Below are 21,425 nucleotides of genomic sequence, written 5' to 3' on the forward strand. Positions count from 1 at the left end.
GCGCTGCGCGATATCCCTCTTAGCCATCATCATTCCTAGCGTTACCCAGAGGCGGCCATGCCGGGACAAGTCAGTTGGCTCCCACACATTAAGAAGGCAGCGACGAGGGTCTGGGAGCACTGAGGCCTCCAGCACTTGTGATATGGTGCGCATGACCTGACGCCAATAGGTTTGTATAAGGGAGCAGTCCCAGAGTGTGTGGAAGAGTGTGCCCTCCTCCCCGCAGCCCCGTAAGCAGAAGGGGTCAGGGGCTCGCTGTATGCGGTGAAGCAATGTCCTGGTGTAATATGTTCTGTGCAAAACCTTGAGTTGGATGAGTCTCATTCTAGAGGATATGCCCGCTTCCTTAGGGGATGCTAGTGCCTCATTCCATTCATGTTCATCCAACTCCCCCACGTCTTGCTCCCATTTACCCTTAAGAGGCACTAGCGGGTCTGGGGAATTGTTAAGGAGTTTTCGGTAGGTGAGGGAGGTGGCCTTTTCCACCATGTAGTCGGTCAAAAGGCGATCCTCTAGCGGGGACGACTCGGGGAGAGTTGACCCCACCGGAATAACCGCCAGCAGAGCATGGCGAACTTGGACATATCGGTAGGTTTCATGTGGCCCCATGTCGTAGAGTTCCTTGAGGCGGTCAAACGTAATGACAGCCCCACGTTCCCACATGTCCCCCACCGTTGAAATGCCAATGTCGTCCCAGCGGGAGAACCCCTTGCTGGTCCGAAGGTTGCCCAGGGCACGCGAGTCCCAGAGTGGGGTGAGCTTGGTGATAGTATCTTTCCATCCCAGCGCAGCGGTGGCTGCATGCCAGGTGGCCACCGTGATCTTAGTGGGCCCCTTTAGTGACCTGAGTTTCCATTTATCGTAAAGCGGGGCCAGCAGGGTACCAGCCCCCAACTGGGCCCGATCCGCCTGGAATGCTGGGTCCGATTGCGATGCGTGCAACCATTGATTGATCGGCCTAAGCTGGGCCGCCCAATAGTAAAGGCGGAGGTTAGGAAGTGCGATGCCACCCTCGTACCAGCCCTTACAAAGCTTGCCGTGAGCAATCCGCGCCGGGCGGTTACTCCACAGCAGACCGGAGACCACCGCCGCTACCCTCTTGAAGTACTTAGGGGGCACAGCAAAGGGGGTATTGTCCAGAATATATAGAAAGCGGGGCAGGGATTTCATCTTGAAGAGGGCTGCCTTCCCCAGCATCGTCAGCGGTAATCCTGCCCAGAAGCTCGCATCTCGCCTGAGGCGGTCCAGTGGTGGCGCTAGGTTCAGTCTTTCGTATTCCGCCGGGTCACCCGTGACGTGAATACCAAGATATTTAAATGATGAACCAGCCAGTCGCAGAGGGCAGTTGGAACCAACCGTTGGTGGGCTGCCCGTCAGGGCATATAATTCGGATTTATTCCAATTGATGGTGTAGCCAGACACCTCTCCGTGGGCATTGCAAATGTGCAAGAGAGCCGGAATGCCGTGTTCAGGATCCGTCAGGTAGACCAGCATATCATCCGCATAGAGCGATATGCGGTCCTCCCAGCCCTCTCTCCATTGAATCCCTTGAAGCAAGGGGGTGGTCCTAATGCGGATCGCCAAGGGCTCTAGCGACAGCGCAAACAGCAGGGGGGAAAGAGGGCAACCTTGTCGGGTGCCGCGCCTGAGCGGAAAGGAGTGCGAAATGTGGCCATTCGCCACCACATGTGCTACCGGCATGGTGTATAGCAGTTTGATCCATGAGATGAAGACAGGACCAAAACCCATGTATTGGAGAACCTCAAAGAGATACGCCCACTCCACCATGTCAAAGGCCATCTTTGCATCAAGGGCCAAGATGGCCGCGGGTTCGCCGATTTCATCCGTTTTAGCCAACACCCCATGCACCCGTCGTAGATTGAGTGAGGTGTTCCTGTGGGGCATGAACCCCGACTGGTCCGGGTGTATAAGGTCAGATAGGTGGGGCATGAGACGATTTGCCAGAAGTTTCGCTAGTATTTTGCTTTCCGCGTTAAGTAAGGATATAGGGCGGTATGAGGAGCATTCCTCCGGGGGCTTACCAGGCTTAGGAATAGCCACGATCGTGGCCGTTCGTTGGTCCAGCGGGAGCACCCTCGTAGCACGACATTCCTCGTACATTCGGAGCAAGTATGGGCTAAGAACAGCAGTGCGGTCTTGAAACCATTCAATTGGGATACCGTTCGGTCCAAGCGCTTTGCCCGTATGGAGGGCCCCAATGGCGATCCGTAGTTCGTCAGCAGTAAAGGGCGCCTCAAGCTCAGCTGCCGCCTCCGGCAACAGTGCCGGGATGGTCAAATCATACAGTGCGCTTTGGGCCGCAATCGCAGTGACGTCCCGTTCCGGGGTGTATACTTTCTCAAAGTGGGCAGCCAATGCCTCCACTATCCGAGCTGGGTCAGTTTGGATAATTCCCTTTTCGTCCTTAACCTGTTGGATCCCCTTGACGCTACCCCCTCTCTTGTCGAGCCAAGCCAACATTTTCCCTGCCTTGTCCCCCATATCATATATTCGATTTTGTGTGTCAGTGATGTGACCTTGTGTAATGTGCCGAGCGTGGTCTGTATATAGGCGCTGGGCCAGCATGAGCGCATGCAATGTGTCATCAGTGGGGTCTGCTTCGTGTGCGGCAGTTGCTTCGCGCAGTCGGAGCTCGAGCGCCGAGTGTTCAGCCGCCTGTTCTCGCCTATGTGATGTTATGGAGCTTATGGCTTGCCCCCTCAGGACGGTCTTATAGGCCTCCCATAGCACCTCAGCCGAGGCTGCGGTAGGCTCATTCTCCATGAAGTAATGTGTCGTGGCAGTCTGTAGTGCCTTCCTGACCTTAGGGACCTTAAGATAAGAGGCGTGCATCGGAAAGACGCGGTGGCGTGTGCGTGTTTGTGAGGTAATGGTGAGAGTTAGTGGGGAGTGATCCGAGATGCCCCTAGGGTGAATGAGCACCTCTTCGACGCGTTGTAACCCATCCCCCAACGCCAGGAAGTGGTCAATGCGGGACAGGCTATTATGGACGGTGGAGTGGAAGGTGTACTGTCGCAATGTTGGGTGGACGTGTCGCCATATGTCTATCAGCCCCAGTGCCTCAAGGAAGCGCTGAAATCTGGAGGGACCCCTGGGGAGAGTGGTCGCTGGAAACCTGTCGAGTTGTGGGTCAGCAGGGGCATTAAAGTCCCCGCCTAGCAGGGTGTCTCCCTCAGGGAGGGATAGCAAGAATTCGCCCAGGGCAGGCAGCATCACTGAGTGTAGGGACGGCGGGATGTATACTGATACTATAGTCAGGGGGCGCCCTTCCCATTGACCAATCACTGCCGCAAAACAGCCCTGCGTATCAGTTTTTGTGCCAAGGGTGATAAAAGTGGAGGATTTTCTGAGCAGGATACCCGTGCCCCGGGACCCAGCAGAGAATTCTGAGTGGGTCAACATTGTATACCCTAGTCTGTCCAGGGCCTTAGTGGCATTACCCATTAGATGGGTCTCTTGAAGGAGTATGAGGTCAGGTTTATGACGCTTAACCTCTGACAGAACAAGGCCGCGCTTCACTCTATCACCCAGACCGCGCACATTCCATGCCAGAAGCCTGAGGGAGGAGCCGCCCAATCGCGTCTCTCCCGCCTGCATCACGTTAGGTTGTGCATCCACCACCATCGAAACTTAGAGACAGAAACCATCAGTACAGGCCCCACCCCACCAGCATTGTTCCAGTGAATAGCACAGTACATTCTACGTTGTGTGATCGATATCATGAATCTCCCGTAAAACCAAACAATTCCCCCCCCCCAACTCCCCCCACCCTGCCTCCCTGCCAAACGGACTCAAAACTGCCCGCCACCCCAACTTAGCAGAGCGCTTATCCCATGTCAGAAACAGAGTACTTGCGCGTCAGGGGAGAGTGTCCCCCAAAGTAGGCGGTCCCTTTGCAGTCCTCGGGTCGTCCGGGCCAGCGTCCATGAACGACTCGGTGAAGAATCAGAAGGGGAGTATAGTTCAGGCGTAACTCGCTAGTCCCCCGTGGTCATATCATTTGCCTCCAGCAGCTCCCAAGTGGTCCTGTGACGGTGATCCATTCTCGCTGTTCCTGGTTGGGGAACGTGAGCCCCGCCGGCTCTCCCCTCCCGACCTGTTGCGTCGACGGTTGGAGGTGCGGTCCACAGTGCGCCAGCCATCCAGCCATTCCCTGGCATTCTCCGCCGAGTCAAAAAACCAGACCTTCTTGTCCGCCACCACTCTCAGCCGGGCCGGAAATAGCATGGAGTACGGCAGGTCTTGGTCGCGAAGTGACTTCTTAACTTCGAGGAATGTTCTCCTCTTACGGGTGACTTCCGCCGTGTCGTCAGGAAAGAACGAAATCCGTGAATTCTGGATTTGGATGGGTGGTGCCACCCTGGCTGCTTGGAGGACCGCATCACGGTCTCTGAAGTTGAAGAGTCTCGCCAGGATGGGGCGTGGGGCGGCCCCCGGAGTAGGCGTCCCTCCCGGGACCCGGTGGGCCCGCTCCACTGTAAAAAAGTTGGACAGTCCCTTCGGGGCCAGCTTAGACTTTATAAGGTCTTCAACGTATAGGTCCATGGCCCCCTTTGTTTCAGACTCCGGAACCCCCAAGATACGGACGTTGTTGCGTCTGGAACGCCCCTCCTGGTCATCCAGCTTACTTTTCAGGAGTTTATTGTCCGCCTGCAGCCTCTCCATTGCCACTTGTAGGTCGGAGACGTCTTCTATTAAAGATTTAGTCACCACCTCCACCTGCTTCACTCTTTCGCCCATTTTCTGGAGGTCAGCTCTGATAAGGGTAACCTCCGCCGCGGTCGAGCCCACCGTGGCCTGTACCTGCTCCAGCGCTCGTAGTACATTGTCCAGCGTGGCTTTTTTAGCACCATCGTTGTCAGCGCCCTTCCCCAGTGATCTGCGCTGCTCAGGCTGGGTGGACGACTGGTTGTCGTAGGCATATTTCCCTAGCTTCGCCTGAGCAGCGGTCTGCCGCTGTCCCTTCCCCGCCATTTCTGTCCAGTGAGACAAGGTTTATAATGAAGCGGGCCGGAGGTCCGTAGCTTTCCGCGGGGGGGAAGGGTATGCAGGGGGGCCCAGAATGGGTGCGAGCCAGAGATCGCTGACGCTGGTAGAGTGCCGCCGATTGCCGCGGGGCTGTGGCGGCTTCGGCTAGGTCAAGCAAAATGGCGACTGGTGCTGCACAGGTCCTCCGGCTTGTGTCGAGCGCAGCCAAGGGGCACAGCTGCCTAGCGTCACTGGGTACACAGCGTGAAGGATGGAGCGTGCGGCGGGGAGGATCACCAGCCAGGAATGTCGGGCAGTGGCGTCGTCGGCTACTTCCGGATAGCTGCGCCGGGGAGGGTGAACTTCCGCCCGGCCTCAGGATTCACTCGACACCGATGCTCGCCTCGTGTCACCAGGCCTGTCTTCCACGAGGGATGTAGATGAAGTTTCGCCCCGATACCGGGGTCCAAGCGCTCCCAAATTTCCTGTGCCGGCGCCGTTCGGTCACCGCACCCAGGACACCCTCTTCGGACTGAGCAGTGAGCGGATAGGCATGCGGATTGATGCGGGAAGCCGCCTCGCTACGGGAGCCTCTCTAGGTTGCTGCCGCCATCATCGGCTGCTAGCCACGCCCACCTCAGGGACTTTTTTAGGAAAGCCATGGCTTGGTAGTTCGGGCTGGACTGTTCCCATGAGGCACAGGGTCGAGGCTGATTTGCTTATAGCCATTGTCTGACCTAGGGTGGTGTGGAGTGCAAAAAAACAATGGATTTAGGCCCAGATCTTTGTACTGGGGTGAATGTAAGACATTGTTCTGCATTCTGTCCAACTGTGTTTTTTGCAATTTTCACCCCGAGTGGGCTGGGTATGCTCAGACATGAGTCCCAGGCTCTCCACATCACTGGAGTCAAGATATCCAGGCTGAAGAAGGCTGATAGCCAGAAACCGGTCCTTGGATTCTTGATTCCGGTCTAGGAAAGACATGGCTTGGTAGTTCGGGCTGGACTGTTCCCATGAGGCACAGGGTCAAGGCTGATTTGCATATAGCCATTGTCTGACCTAGGGTGGTGTGGAGTGCAAAAAACGATGGATTTAGCCCAGATCTTTGTACTGGGGTGAATGTAAGACTTTGTTCTGCATTCTGTCCATCAACTGTGTTTTTTGCAGGGACTGCCTTAGGCATGTGCAAGCTGTGCACCTGCACAGGGCCGCCAAACTCCAGGGGCCGCCACGCCAGGCCTGAGGCACTTATAAATGGTGCGCGACCCCGGCGGGGGCCCCTGAGGCTCTTAAGAAATGGTGCTGGGGCCCCTGAGGCTGTTAAGAAATGATGCAGGGGCCCCGGCCGGGGCCTCTACCCACCTCCCTGCCCAGGGCGGCCATGAGCCTAGAGCCGCCCAGCTGCCTCTAGAACAATGCGACTGGTGCTTTGTTTGCTGCTGTGAACAGCTGCAAGTTTCTCCCGCTTATACTTCTCCATGTGCTCCTCTGCAATGAGCTTTGTTTTTCCAAAGTTTTAAGTGGACTAAGTCACCTAAAGAGATAATGCTGCAATGATTTTGGTTGGGCCTAGTCGTTAACTGTTGGGCTTCTCCTTGTTGTGTCCTGTCCCACCTTTGGGGTATGTTTGCTGGGCAGGCTGCACCAGTGGTGCGCCCTGTGCAGTGCATAGCACCTTCTTCAAAAAGGTCTCCTTTAACTTCAACAGACTTCCATTCTCATTCTTGTCCTATCAGGCTACCTAATCAATGAGGCACTTTTTCAGAATGTCCTATTTTAGCCAGGTCATCCCGTGATAGTTATTTCACCTCACTAGCCACATATACAGCAGTGCTCCAGGAGGTCAGCAGAAGCCTTCTCCTAGGTCATTCTCCCATTTAATAACCAGCATTTACAATGCAATGGTTTTGCCTTTGTTAAAGTTAGAGCTATTGGCATTGCTCTTGACATTATTTTTATTTATGTTTTTTTAAAATAAATGGCATTGTCATTTACAATGCCACTAGCTTTATCTCTCGCAAATGACACACACAAACACACACAGAGCCCCCCCACACACAGCCACACAGAGCCCCCCCACACACAGCCACACAGAGCCCCCCCACACACAGCCACACAGAGCCCCCCACACACACACCCACACAAAGCTTCCCACACACACAGCCACACAAAGCTTCCCACACACAGCCACACAAAGCTTCCCACACACACAGCCACACAGAGCCCTCCACACACACACACACCCACACAGAGCCTTCCACACACACCCACACAGCACAAGCAGGCAACAGGGGCACAAGCAGGCAACAGGGGCACACGGAGGCACAAGCAGGCAACAGGGGCACACGGAGGCACAAGCAGGCAACAGGGGCACAAGCAGGCAACAGGGGCACAAGCAGGCAACAGGGGCACACGGAGGCACAAGCAGGCAACAGGGGCACAAGCAGGCAACAGGGACACACGGAGGCACAAGCAGGCAACAGGGGGACACGGAGGCACAAGCGGGCAACAGGGTCACGAAAACTGAGGCACAAGCAGGCAACAGGGGCACACGGAGGCACAAGCAGGCAACAGGGTCATGAAAACAAGCACAAGCAGGCAAAAGGGTCAGAAGCAGGAATTGTAATTTAGACGGGGCTTAAGTGGAGAACGGTCAGTAGGGAAGTAGTGCGGCTGGTGCAGTGGTTCCAGGCCGAAAGGTGAGAGGGGCTGTCTGCACCCCAGTTTGGACAGTTTCCACTACCTAACAGGGATTGGTGGAAGGGGGGCGTACTTCTTGCTTGCTTTAGGGCTGTTACTTTGGGGACGCAGTGCACGCTCCTGCCTGCTGCCGCCGGGACACGACAACAGGCAGGGAGAGGACAGGCTGCGAGAGGGCTGGGAGGGGACAGGCTGGGAGAGGGCAGGCTGGGAGAGGGCAGGGAGGGGGCAGGCTGGGAGAGGGCAGGCTGGGAGAGGGCAGGCTGGGAGAGGGCAGGCTGGGAGAGGGCAGGCTGGGAGAGGACAGGCTGGGAGAGGACAGGCTGGGAGAGGGCAGGTTGGGAGAGGGCAGGCTGGGGACAGGCTGGGAGAGGGCAGGTTGGGAGAGGGCAGGCTAGGGACAGGTTGGGAGAGGGCAGGTTGGGAGAGGGCAGGCTGGAAGTGGACAGGCTGGAAGTGGACAGGCTGGAAGTGGACAGGCTGGAAGTGGACAGGCTGGGAGAGGAAAGGCTGGGAGAGGAAAGGCTGGGAAAGGGCATGGAGGGGACAGGCTGGGAAAGGGCAGGCTGGAAGTGGACAGGCTGGGAGAGGCCAGGCTAGGAAAGGGCAGGGAGGGGGCAGGCTGGGAGAGGGCAGGCTGGGAGAGGGCAGGCTGGGAGAGGGCAGGCTGGGAGAGGGCAGGCTGGGAGAGGGCAGGCTGGGAGAGGGCAGGCTGGGAGAGGGCAGGCTGGGAGAGGGCAGGCTGGGAGAGGGCAGGCCGTGAGAGGGCAGGCTGGGAGAGGGCAGGCCGTGAGAGGGCAGGCCGCGAGAGGGCAGGCCGCGAGAGGGCAGGCTGCATGGCACGTTTTGTGCATTTGCGACAGAAAACGGCATTTCGGTTTTCTTGTGAAATCAGTCAGACTTCGGGAAACCTCGATGTCATTATAAGACCATGAAACACGGCTACCCCAAGGATACTTCCGTTTTCAAACACAGGCCCCGTTTGATGTAACAGTCACTATGCTAAGTGCATCCTGTTTTAAATTGGTTTCTTTTTCCACGTCTATCTGCACTCTCTGTTGGCCAATTAAAAGCCTACACCTCATGTTCACCATGCTACAGGATTCACATAGTAAGAAAAATGATGAAAGGGGGCGACTTTAGTGAGAAAGCACGCGTTTCCCCCTGGGTTGCAGAGCCACATCTTCTGAAATAAGAATTCAAAGTCCTCTCTCTGCATATCTAGACATCTGCCTCCCCCTCCAATCATCTCACTGACAACCACACCTGACCAGTCAATCATTCGAGCTGTGGACTCCGCTTCAGCGCTGATGGGCTTAACTTTTGCCCCTCCCCCATTCCAATATCTTGTCGCTTTGCGAGGCAGTGCAGCTCGCTTGTGCCAGACCCCAGTACATATATGATGGTATGACGCCAGCCTATGTACACAGATGTGTAAATAATAATCACATTATAAGTAATAAGTGTGTGTGTGGGTATATATATATATATATATATATATATATATATATATATATATATATCGTCCCCTCCTTTCCAGTCCATGAAAAGGGCTCCTGTGCTTGCTCCGGGGCAGCCCCAGGGTCTCTGCATGTTACTGGTCCCGTGTAGCCGAGGCCCAGGAAGAAAAGACACCGCTCAAGGTCAGCGGCTGAGGTTGAAACCTCTGGCAAGCAGCGCTTCCAGCCCCCGCCCTCCCCCCTCACACACACCACCCCCATGAGGGATTCCTGCTGAGAGCTAAGCGGGGCTGGGGCCGAGCAGGCAAAATATGGCCCTATCATCCTCCGGTGGTCACCAAACCGGGGTCAGCCTTCTGAATGCACTGCAGTCAACAAAAGTGATAGGCCGCCTTTCACATTTGTAAGTTTACTGTGTTTGATAAACAATGGGATTCTGCTTTAAAGTGTCAGATTAAATAGCCAGTTTTTAAAACAGTAGGGATCTAACCGTGTCAATTTCCAAACAAGTCAATTGAAACTCCTCTTGGCAATCCGTATTACCTCTTTAATATGTATAACTTAACATTTGTAGTTAAGATTACTGGAGGACAAAGCTTTTTCTTGCACTAAATCAGGAAGCGTTCCTTTCTGTGGTGGCACAGGATTGAGAAGTCCTCCAGCCACAACCGAGGTGAACTAGTAAATGTGGGCGACTAGTCCCCCACTTCGAGTTGCACAGCTTTCTTCTGCAAAGCTCAGGTTAAACCCGTGCAGGAGTAACAGCAAAGCACAAACACACTATTGTACGCTTGTCCTTGGAAGGGGTACCCTGGGTGTCTTGCCATTGCCACAGTCGAGTGGGACCCTGGCTGTGCCAATCCGTAGCAGGGATAAAAAGAACGGGAATACTGGCACACATTCCTATGTACTGACCAAGCAGCAGTAAGAGACGCAACAGAGAAATCTAAACCCCCGAGGATGGAAAGATGCCCACGCATGACTAACAGAGGTATTTGAGGCATGGATGAAAGAGCTGCAGATCAAAAATGTCTGTTTTTTCTGGACCAGCAACTTCAAGCACAGCAGGAAAACAGAAGCCTCCTCGGGACTTCTCCGCTGTCACTTGAGCGCGCTGCTCAGCATGACCCCGAGGATTAAGAAGCTTCGACCTTACAAGAAACTCGCTTGAAATATAAGAAACAAACCTGTTGTTTTGAATTGCCGGTTACAGAAACTCCAATAGAAAAAAATATTTTTCTATAGAGGAGTTAAACTATACCTTCGATTGTAAGACTTCGAATGAAAAAATGCACGGTACGGCTCCAGAGTGTGAGGTGAGGGCAGAGGGCTCCGGGTCTGGGGTGGGCTGCAGGGGGGTTGAGGGGGGGAGATGTGCAGGGCAAGAAGGGGTCACTGGAGGCTCTGGGATGTGCCGACGATGCACGGAGTGCTGGGGGTGTAGCGCCTTGTGGGGGTTGCATGGCGCTGGAGAGATCGAGCCGGATGCGGGGTCCTCTCATGGCTGAGAGTGCTACAGGAGCCAGGCAGTGCGGGGCAGTGTGCGGGGCCCCCCCTCGGCGGCGCCCCTCCCTTCTCTGCGGCCGCACTCACCGGTACTTGGACGCTGCAGCTCTTTCTCACCCGGTCCCGCTTCTTGGGGCCGGGTGCTCTCACGGGCGGCAGCGGGACTCCTCTTCCACCATGGAGCCCTGCCGGTGGGTGCAGCTGCTTCTCCTTGTCCGCGCTGGGGGGGGGGGGGCGGGACCTACGCTACACAGGGCGGCCAGGGGCTGGAGGACTCCCACTCCTCCCTCGAGACTGGCCAGAACTCCGGGGCTCCCCCTTCACTTGGGAGCCCAGGGAAGGACACGGCAGGCAGCTTCTTCTCCTTGCGCTGGAGAACTTCTTCTCCGGCACCTCCGCTTGTCCCGCCCCGGGCCTGCCTGACTGCCGGGTCGCAGCCAATCGCAGCGCGGCCCTGGGGTCGGGAGGCCGGACAGCGGCGGTGTAAACACGGGACAATGCCGGGTGGGCACCGGCTTCAATTAAATTAAAATATAAAGCGAGGTGGCACTCGCTCAAAGGCGGCAATGTCCCTGGCAGGGTGGGCACCTGCCAGGGGGCTCAAAAAAATCGGCAAGGGACGGGGGGCGGGTGCCGTCAATGCCGGAACAGACTCGGGGGCGTTCCCGAGAACTGGCTTTCGGCTGACGTCGCCAAAAGCCAAAAATTCTTGGGAACGCTCCCGAATCTGGTCCGAGATTGACGGACGGAGCCCTCTCCCAATGGCTAGCCTCCATTTATGGAGCTAGCCAATCGGAGGAGGGGGCGTATCCCGACCCACACACACAACTCAAGAGGTTTTTTGGCGCATGCGCAAAGCGCATCGCCAGGCAAAACCTAAAAAGTGCTCCATTGACATAGTTAATCCATTTACCTGCACAATTACCAACTTTATGTAGATATTTAGTCTACATTGTGTGGTAATGAATGCTTTTGCTCAATCCACTGTCCCTGCATTTACTGAGTCTTGCAAATATTTAAGTCTCTGGAAACCATGTACTCTGTGGCAGCTCCTCAGCTGAGGGGGAGGAGAATTGCCCCAATGCTTTTTGCAGTGTAGAAAAAAAATAAAACTGAAATGATAACCTCAAGTTATCATTTGTTTTCCCCATTGCGGCGTCTCTGTGGGGGCGAGACTGGGGAGAGTGGTTTTCACTCCCTATATGAGCAGTAGTGCTTTGTCGGCCCTCGCGGCTGTCCAAAACAATCATGTGCACATATTGTGTTCTCTATGCAGGATGCTTACAGCCTGCGTAGGAAACATGTCCACCCCTCCAGCCCCTGGCTGCGCGGCATGTCACAGCGCCCAGACCAATCACAACGCTGCGTTTTGATTGGCTGCAGGGAGCCTGGGAGCCCTGGTGCTTCCCGGCTCCCTCCCCAAGAAGCCAAGAAGAGGATGTTGGAGAGGCGGCTGCCAGTGGCAAGCGTTTTTAAAAATTTATTTTTTAACCTATTTCTCACACCGCCCCATCCCCACCCCACTGCTGCTAACAGGTAGCTACCGCAGCTGAATGCACTATGTTAATGAGACCACCCAACATTTAGAAGACCACGTTCATAAAAATGCTGTAGTCTTGAGACTACATTAGCAAAGCCAGGTACATAAGTTTTGTGAATGTGGAACCTGAATTCTTCATTACACTTACGAATCTTATAGGATACGTTGTGGACCATAGCATATCGCAAGAGAAAAGGTGATAAAACAGGGGTGTCTCTCCTCTCTTGTTTATCCACACCAGTATGCAAAATGATTTGTGACTAGTTTAAGGTCTTGGCTACCGACCGATTTATAAGTCTGTTGGCAAGATCTATTTAGGTTGAATACGTTTCCAATACGTACCATACATTTTGAGTGGACTTTAGGTCAACCCCTTACTCATGATTAGATGGGATTGTTGCCGCAGTCTGCTGTTGATTTAAAGGCTTTCCTCCCTAATTGTGTTTGTCCTGCTTAGCAGCATTTTAGCCTCAGTGTTCTGATTGGCCAAGTTGCATCCTTCCACTGCACACTTGAGGGGGGAGGGGCGCGACTAAAGTTACAATTCCATAGGACTCCACGTGTTTCCTAGCTTCCCCCTTCTTTCTCTCTACCTCGGCCTGCGTTCCTGTAACTGTCTAACACACTTCCCTTGTTAATTGTTTTTTTTTTCATGAGATTGAGAGCCCAGCAACTTCAAATGATGCCAGGTCTGTTTTTTCCTTTTTTTGCACAGTTGTGCTGTTTATTGCGTTTTAATATTGTAGCCATCTGCCATAGTAGAGTAGTAAATTAGAAATGGCTGCAATGCATCAAAGCCAAGGCAAACTCGCGTGTCATGACGCGTGAGCAGCCATCTTTTTTTTTAAGGTGGAAACCTCTGCAGGATTGCCCTACTTGCCTGCATCTTGTTGTATGCTTTTTCTTTCGATTGACAAAAGCTTTGGAAACTAAGTGCCTGTTACAGTTGCAAAGCATGGAATAGCTATACATTTGCGAAATGCAGTCTCTCCAAATGTGTCAGATTACTCTCTGCTTATGCAGACTGGGGGGCATTGAAGCAGAGACAACCGCTCATAAACCACTGTATACATTCATCTATATCTGGATCAAAGTATGCGGTTTGAGGCATTGGGACCCCTGGTCTCTTTAAGAGTGTTGGTCAGTGCCGACACACTGCTATTTTGAATACTAAGATGGAGGTCTTCTATCCTTGGCATGCCCCCATCCAAGCATTCCTAAATTTCGCTAAATCATAAGCCAATTCCTGCCTCATTAATAATCAGGAGACCGGAGGTCTTTGCCTTAGTGAAATTCTCTTTGCTGTGGGAGGTCTTTTAGCATCTCTCGCACCACAAAGGGAAGCTGGCCTCAACACAGTACACACATTATGGTGTCCCCATCCCCTTGATAATCAGACCCACAGTGTATTAATTGTGCATGGCCACCTAAAATAGTTAATTATTTATCAACGTAGGGAAAACAAAGATTGTTTTCTTTCAGCATCTTATGGGAAATACTTGTGGAGAATGTGCAACTAAGGTTAAATGGGTCTGAAATGTTCCAATTTACATAAGTCAGAAGCAAAAAATGCATCTATTTATCCCTTTTGGACCCCCATTACAATATTGAAACGTTTGGAAAAATCCTTCCCTCCATCTCACATTAGGGTAGCATATTAAAGCACGAGGACATTAGTCTGCTCATAATTTTCAGCATAGAAGCTACCCATGTAACAGGGCGTTTCTTGCTTTTAGAACTCGTGGCCGTATTTTAGATGAAACGAATGGCTGTGTAAGTAAAACAATTAAGGTCACCAGGAAATCGGTCAAGTGATGAACTGTCTTATTCGTTGTTATTTATTTTTGATTTCCACAGTTGAAAGTGACTGTTCTACTCCAACAAATGAGGCAGACTGTTCTAGAAGGTTATAATATACGGAGTCTAGAGGATTTTTTTCTATTTCTCAGGAGTTATCCTTTCATTAATATTTTGGCCACAATAAGATCATGGAAACACATCTCAACAAGATATGGCATAACGTCTAGGTAATACTAGTTCTACATTCAGGAGACCTAGCAAGAAGTGTTCTTTCTGCCAGGAATGCCCCCAAATATCCTCATGAATATGAAGCGGGCAATTAGTTCTCTAAATTAATCTCTTGTGCAGTGGTTTTTCGCGAGGGATGCATCCATTTATGGGTAGGTACAGAGGGTGATTTTTATTTACGCAGAGTACGGAGTTTGGCCTCAGCCAGTTTGGTGTGTAGCCAGTTTCCTGTGATTGGTCATGCATGGTATCGCTGCAGTATCATGCAGGAGTTCCAGCTATGCCAGTAGTGCCACCCAAAGGCCGCTCTTGTCGGAAATAGTAGCCCAGATTAAAGTACAGTGGGGCTGTTGCGCTTTGCAGTCCCAGAGTAAGAGTGTGCTGTCTGCTCCGGGGTGATCACACCTCCACCAGTTACTGTTAGGTGACATTTTGGATGTGCAGTTTATACGGAATCCAGTGCCATCCTGTAATAACACAAAAAACGCAATTTGAGGCAGGCCTCTCTGAGGCTTCTCACGTTTGTGTGGTAATAGCGATCATTCTTTATCTGTGGGTTTCTTTAGCAGTTTCTCTTGCTATTTGTATTTCAGGGTGCGTTCTGTGGGTTTCCAAAAACGTATTTTAATTACAGTTTCATATAAGCCAGAGTAACTTTTTGCAATGATCCCATTTCACTAAATACTGACAGTTCGGCAGTGGGTCTAGAGTGAGCTAGTACGAAAATTCACTTTGCAGCCAATGGACAAATCACAAATCACTGTTTGTTTTCTTCTCTTCTTTCTTTTATTTCATGCGTTGATTGTTCATAAAACCTTCTAGCCGACACGTGTTTCGTCTGATATGGCGTTAATCCACAGACTTCTTCAAGGCTTAAATTGAGTAAATTCGGCCTCTAATCTCTTGTTCAACACCCCTGCCACAACGTCATTGGGGTTCAGTTGTCCTCTTAGTCTATTTTCGTTGTTTTAGCCCGTGGGTAGTGGTTAAAATCAGTCTCTCTCCATACGGTATTAATCGGGTATTTTCCTCCTGTGACGATATCTCGTCTTCTCTAAAACCGGGTTCCTGGCGTTCAACGCTGAACGCCAGGAACCCGGTTTTAGAGAAGACGAGATATCGTCACAGGAGGAAAATACCCGATTAATACCGTATGGAGAGAGACTGATTTTAACCACTACCCACGGGCTAAAACAACGAAAATAGACTAAGAGGACAACTGAACCCCAATGACGTTGTGGCAGGGGTGTTGAACAAGAGATTAGAGGCCGAATTTACTCAATTTAAGCCTTGAAGAAGTCTGTGGATTAACGCCATATCAGACGAAACGCGTGTCGGCTTGGAGGTTTTATGAACAATCAACGCATGAAATAAAAGAAAGAAGAGAAGAAAACAAACAGTGATTTGTGATTTGTCCATTGGCTGCAAAGTGAATTTTCGTACTAGCTCAGGATAAATGTTGTGTTGTGTATCAGGGCATTGACTGGTTCGTGCCTGTTGTGTTTAGATTGGTGGTCTAAACCTTGTCCTTGGAGCTTTTATATATTTTCTCATCCTTACTATTATCACTGTTACCCAGCGCAATTATAACCCAACCACCAATTTCCTTATTTGTGGGTCTAGAGTGAATGATCGCAATCCCATTCATCTCTCTATGCAGCTTTTCAGCTGTGTCTCCAAACATTAGTTTATCCAGTTGGATATCTGTCCTCCGTTCTGTAAAGGACTTCAGACCATTACTGGTAATTGCATGATTGTGAGTGTTGGTGACTTTGGCCTCCCGTTCCTTTAACTAAAATAGCTTCAGTCTGAAGTTCTTAATTGTATCAGACTGGAGCATCATCTTGCAAGAATGCATTCATACGAATAGGCTTGTGCATTTTGTATCAATTTTGAAGTGTTTCAGTTGCATAAAGAAAGTTTGGGGACAATGCATGCCATGTTGGAGGTTTTTTACAAGCAACACGGATTCTAGAGTGTCCAGACTTGAATTAAAATAGTATGCCACTCGAGGAACATGTTGGGACCAGTAGTATATTGTTATCTAGGGTAGCCCTAGACCAGTGGTCTCCAACCAGTAGTTTAGAGCTACTGGTAGCTCAGCAGCTCCCTGGAAGTAGCTCATGAAAGGGTAGTCCGCCCAGTAAGTCATAAGGAGCATCTTGTCACATTGAAGGAGGTAGTGAAGCTCATTTTCAGAACCTTGGTGTAGCAATCAGCCAAACTGATAGCAGGTCTTCAGACCACCAAATAAACATGGACTGCCACACTAGGAAAGTCTGCAACATGACCATCTATCTTCTCTCTAAGATTATTAATGCGGAGGGCCTTGTTCTATCGATCACACTAAACAAATACATACTTGGATAAGAAAAAATGACTAAAGGAACAAATGTAGAGAGAGGCATGAATGTGGGGCTGTAAGGGGTGATCATTCTCTGTAATCCTATATGGATGGGGAGATTGAATTCAAATCTTATTGGATGTGGTCATATTGTTACAGTGATCATGTCTTCAGTAGCTCAGGGTGATATTCACTGATCGGTAGTAGCTCCCATCATGGAGAAGGTCTGAGACCCCTGTCCTAGACTTCGTAAAGTGTTGGCAGCATAAACGTTCGTAATACCCAGTCTTCATGCCTGTGCACCCATGCATATTGTTTTATTAGATTCTGTGAATCATAGTATATGGATCAGTATTCTAATTGGCAAAGCACCAAAAACCTACTTAAATAGCAGTACTGGCATAATTTTCACTGTTTAGATTTCCCTCACGTTGATAACTGTAATTTATCCCAATTATTGAAGTTTTTTTGTTCCATTAAAGTAAATATGCTCCCTGTAGCCATATTTTCCATGCCTCCATTAATCTTTATTCGGAGTTATTTTAGGTTTCATGTGATTTAAGTAAATGGTAGTCCTACCATTTCTATTGCAGTTGTCTTCGCTCAAGTGTCAGGGGCACCACTTCAGTCCTGTACGAGTTTGTTTTCTATCCTGTGAAAGTTGAAAACGTTGAACTCGGTTCAATTTAACTTTATTCGGATACCATAGTACTCATAAAAGCACAAATCCATACAAGTATAAAAATTCATATATCTAAAGTGCAAAGACATCATTTTTACATAAAAGCTATTAAAACATTTCCCAAATATATCACAAGTGGTCAGGGGTCCATCATAGACCTGCGTGTTCTTATCGCAATTCTAAGGAAATTGCAAGTGCTAAAAATCAATTCCACATCATCGAAAGCTAATATACACTGATGGGCCACATCCAAAGTAATCTGTCTTCTCTTTTTAAAATAGGGATGAAAAAGCCGCTTGGAGTATTTAAAATAGTACTCACAAAAGAAAAAAGTGTGTAATAGATTGATCACTCCTCCCGTTGGATTAAGATCCATCGCTTGTGGTTTTAATGTAGAACGGTCACTAATGGTCATCAAGATATCAGTATATAGCATCAGTTTACTTTCCTTGTCGGCATCTGAATTCCTTTGATTGTAGCGGACTTTCTGATGGCTATGGCGATCTGTAGAAGTCGGACGGTATAATGCACCTCTTCCAGGTTTAGGTGTCAAAAGAGAACTGCTTTATTGAATTCCTACCGCATGTTATACGGCCATTTTCTTCCAAAAGACCCTTCTTAATAGAGGTGTACTTGTTGTGATTGTTGCTTTATATTAGTGTAACGCAGTGCTCGGATTTCCCATGGAAATGTAACTTAATAGCTTATGCAACTTCTGTGTCTGGTAATTCCAGCTGAAGTTAGTCTCACTGTTTTTGAGGGGCTCGTGCACTGCTTTGTGGGCCATAAAGAATGTTGGTATTTGGAAAAATCAGTTGCTTCAGAAGAGTGCAATTTGGCATAGAAAGACAAGCTCTTCTGTTACCTTCAGTTGGGTCACTAGTCTACCCTCTTTGTTGTTACTGGCTGGTGTACTTCATTGTGCTTACCTTTGCTTAAGTTGCATGATTTGCTTTCTCACAGTGGTCAAATGCTCACCCCCAGTTAACTGATCTGGGTTTAATCCATCATTCTTTAGCTCACTCCACCACCCCAGTTCAGACATGGCCATATGCAAATCAGTCTGACTCATTGCCTCATGGGAACAGTCAGCCCAAACTGCCAAGCCATGTCTTCCCTGGACCGGAATCAAGCATCCTGGGACCGGTTTCTGGCTTCTCAGACGTCCTCAGTCAGGCTAGCTTGAATCCAGTGACAAAGACAGCAAGGGACCCACGTCTGGGCATACCCTGCCAACTTAGGGCGAAAAAAGCAAAACCAAAGGGGATGAAGGACGTAGTGTTGTACAATGCAAGCACTCACCCCCAGGTAACTGATCTGGGTTTAACATAGCTATGATTTCCTAGCCATAACAGGAAGAGAGGGTCACAGTTTTAGGCAACGATAATTGCCTCATTCTGGTGGCAGCATCGGTAATGGTATTGTGATGTCCCAGCTTAAATTATGTATAGGGCCTGCTGCGTTGACTCAGTAGGGGGTCGTCTTCTCCTCTGGCCTCTGGTACTTAGTTCACCCTGGCCCCCTCTGCGCCAGTGGCATTCAATCACCTTTTTGCTTTTGACAGTTGTACGTATGGGAAGATGTCCTATAGAAGCCTTATAGGCATGGGGCTCACTCAGGAGTAGCCATTCTTTCCATGGTGTGGCTCCACCCCTCTTGTTACCCTATTTCAAGGTGTAGCTTTGTTTAGAGTGCATACTGTTCAAGTATAGTCTTCCACTCTAAACAGTAACCAAGTCATACTGGCAATAACCACATTGCTGACCTGATCTTGGCCTCATCTGGTCCAACTCTTTCTTCTACAATCTAGTTTGACTTGACGATTTGACCAGAGTCCAGATTTTAATTGTCCGGTGTGCTTCCCTGTTCATATAAAGAGGAGTTTGTCTTCATCCTACTCTGTACGCTACAGCATCGGGAGAAGGAACTTTGCTTATACAGCAAATTTGCGTGTCCACTTTATTGTACAATATGTTGTTTCGGTCTCATTCAATGTTTGGCTTAACTGTAGCAGTTCCTGTGTGCTTCAGAATGATCACTCCACAGAAGCTAAGCAGTGGTGCAATTACTGAATGCAGAGTGTCCGTCTTGAAATGTTTCTTGTGACTTTATGGAGGTTGCTGTTCGTGCACTCAATTGTTCAATGGTGCTCAAGTTGTCAAAGCCAAGAACTGCTTCAAGTACTAGTAATTAGGAGGTGGGAGGTATTGGATTTTTAAAACCATTTCGGTTTGTGTTGACTCTTCTATTTCCTGAGACATTGAATCTTTGAAATGCCATTATATTGATTTTGTCATTCTAATTTTGGAAGAATATTGCCTAATTGCAAAAAAAATGTATGCTGAGGCTGTAATCTCAGCGTTGGCTCTGCATACAATGGATGTATGGTGCATGCTACATATATTGTACATGCAAAGGCGGCATAAGAAACTTGACAAGTTTAGACTGCCTGGATTGGCTGTTACAAATGGACTGTGACCTAAGTGGCATTTTGTATAGAGACAGCCCATTACTTACCATTGGTTGACATCCTTTTCACTCTTATTTCCTTGCTTCTTTGGTCAGCATGTGCTGTTTTCACTTTCTCTTCATGTTTGTCCTTTCCATGGAGCGTAGACTAAATTACTGCATTCTGTCAGTGGCCAGTTTTGTTCCAATGGTTGCGTGCTTCTAGAGACCCATTTTTTCCCCTTCAAGTTGTAGCACTCCATAGCATGGTTGCAGCCCATCTCCCCTTACAATCTGCTTTTTTTCTTGCTCTTATCCCTCTAACACTGTTGCTTCCCCGGTCTCCCCCCTTTCTTTTCCCATCTCATCCCACTGTGCCTTACCCTGTGCTCCCACCCCTATTGTTGCTTGACCCTTCCTCTCACAGCAAAAAAAACTATATGACTGGAACAATGTTAACAGTCGTGGCACTTTCTGTTTCTTTTCAAACCTTTTCAGCAGTGATGGAAAGTAGCTGCACTGCTGTATAACATGGCCTGATATGGCTATCAAAAATATTTTGCAATCGGGTTCCGCTCTTCCTGCACTGGACAATATTTTCCATCATGCCTCTTGGTGAATTAGGACTGCATGGTAGTAGTTGTTCTACACTCTTGGGTGTTGTCTCCATGATGTTTAGTGATCCTAAGGCTGTTGACATTTTTCACTTGACTCTTGCATTAGATATTGAGATTGTCCTTTTGAATTCCATGGTTCCTGATCTTTTTTATATTTTATTATTGCAGACGTCTCCAAGAAGAGGAACAGCAGTTCCGAACATCGTCCTTGCCAGCTATCCCAAATCCTTTTCCAGAGCTCTGCAGTCAATCAAACTCTCCAGTTCTGTCACCCAGCTCATTACCTCAAAGTGAACCTCCTACCAAACATGTGAGTGTCAGTTCTCGGTTTATTTAAAGGTTTTTACAATTTGTTGGCCAGGTAATAGTTTGCTGCATTCAAAGTAAACCCAGTGGTGGTTTCTTCCGGTTGAATTTAAATTTAGTAAGATTCCCATTGTCTGGTCCCGTTCAAAGACCTATCAAAATCCTGAATCGCTCTCTACAGTTCACACCAGAGGGGAAATGTTTTTCTTCTATCCACTGCACTGGCATGCGCATCTTGCCACTGACAGTCTGATTTCTTTTTACTGGCAATGAACCAAAAAGTAAAATCTTAATTTTATTCTAGCCTTCCAGAATGGTCTTATTAATGGGTATTTTTTTTTGTTTTTTTAGGTCTCGGCTGGCGAAAGCAGCGCGCATGCGCTGCTCTGCATTCGCTAGCTTCTTGGAATCAATACAGATTCCTAAGCTCTCGGAGGCGGAGTTAAAGCCCCGCCCAGCTTTTTAATTGGGTAGCGTCATCTTACATGCAAAACGCTGACATCTGATTGTAAAGGAGGCTTCATAGTCCCTCCTTTTTGCGGCCTTGTCTCCTTTTGGCCCCGCCTACCGGGATTGGATTATTTACTGGCGGCGTGTTACTATCTCCTTCATTAGTCGGTAGGCACTTTTTTATTTGCATTCGGCTTTGGCAAAGTCAGCCGCATGTTTACTTTCGCATTGCGCTTTCACTTTATGTGAAAGCACAATGCGAAACCAAACAAGCGTCTGCCTTTGCGGTACCGCACTTGTTTTGCTTGTTAAATAATGTCCTATGGGAATGCTGCTGTGGCGGAACTTTCAGCTG

General features: G+C 49.7%; 1 protein-coding gene across 1 annotated transcript in view; it reads left to right on the forward strand.

The window, feature by feature from the left end:
- GRB10 (growth factor receptor bound protein 10) overlaps positions 1-21,425 on the forward strand; it is a 582,611-nt gene that overhangs the window by 301,672 nt on the left and 259,514 nt on the right. The window contains exon 5 of the mRNA XM_086964958.1: positions 20,483-20,624. Within this exon, the coding sequence (XP_086821084.1) occupies positions 20,483-20,624 (142 nt within the window). The remainder of the gene's footprint in view (positions 1-20,482; positions 20,625-21,425) is intronic.

The sequence above is a fragment of the Lissotriton vulgaris genome, chromosome 4_1, assembly GCF_964263255.1.
Source record: "Lissotriton vulgaris chromosome 4_1, aLisVul1.2, whole genome shotgun sequence".
In the NCBI taxonomy this organism is placed as follows: domain Eukaryota; kingdom Metazoa; phylum Chordata; class Amphibia; order Caudata; family Salamandridae; genus Lissotriton; species Lissotriton vulgaris.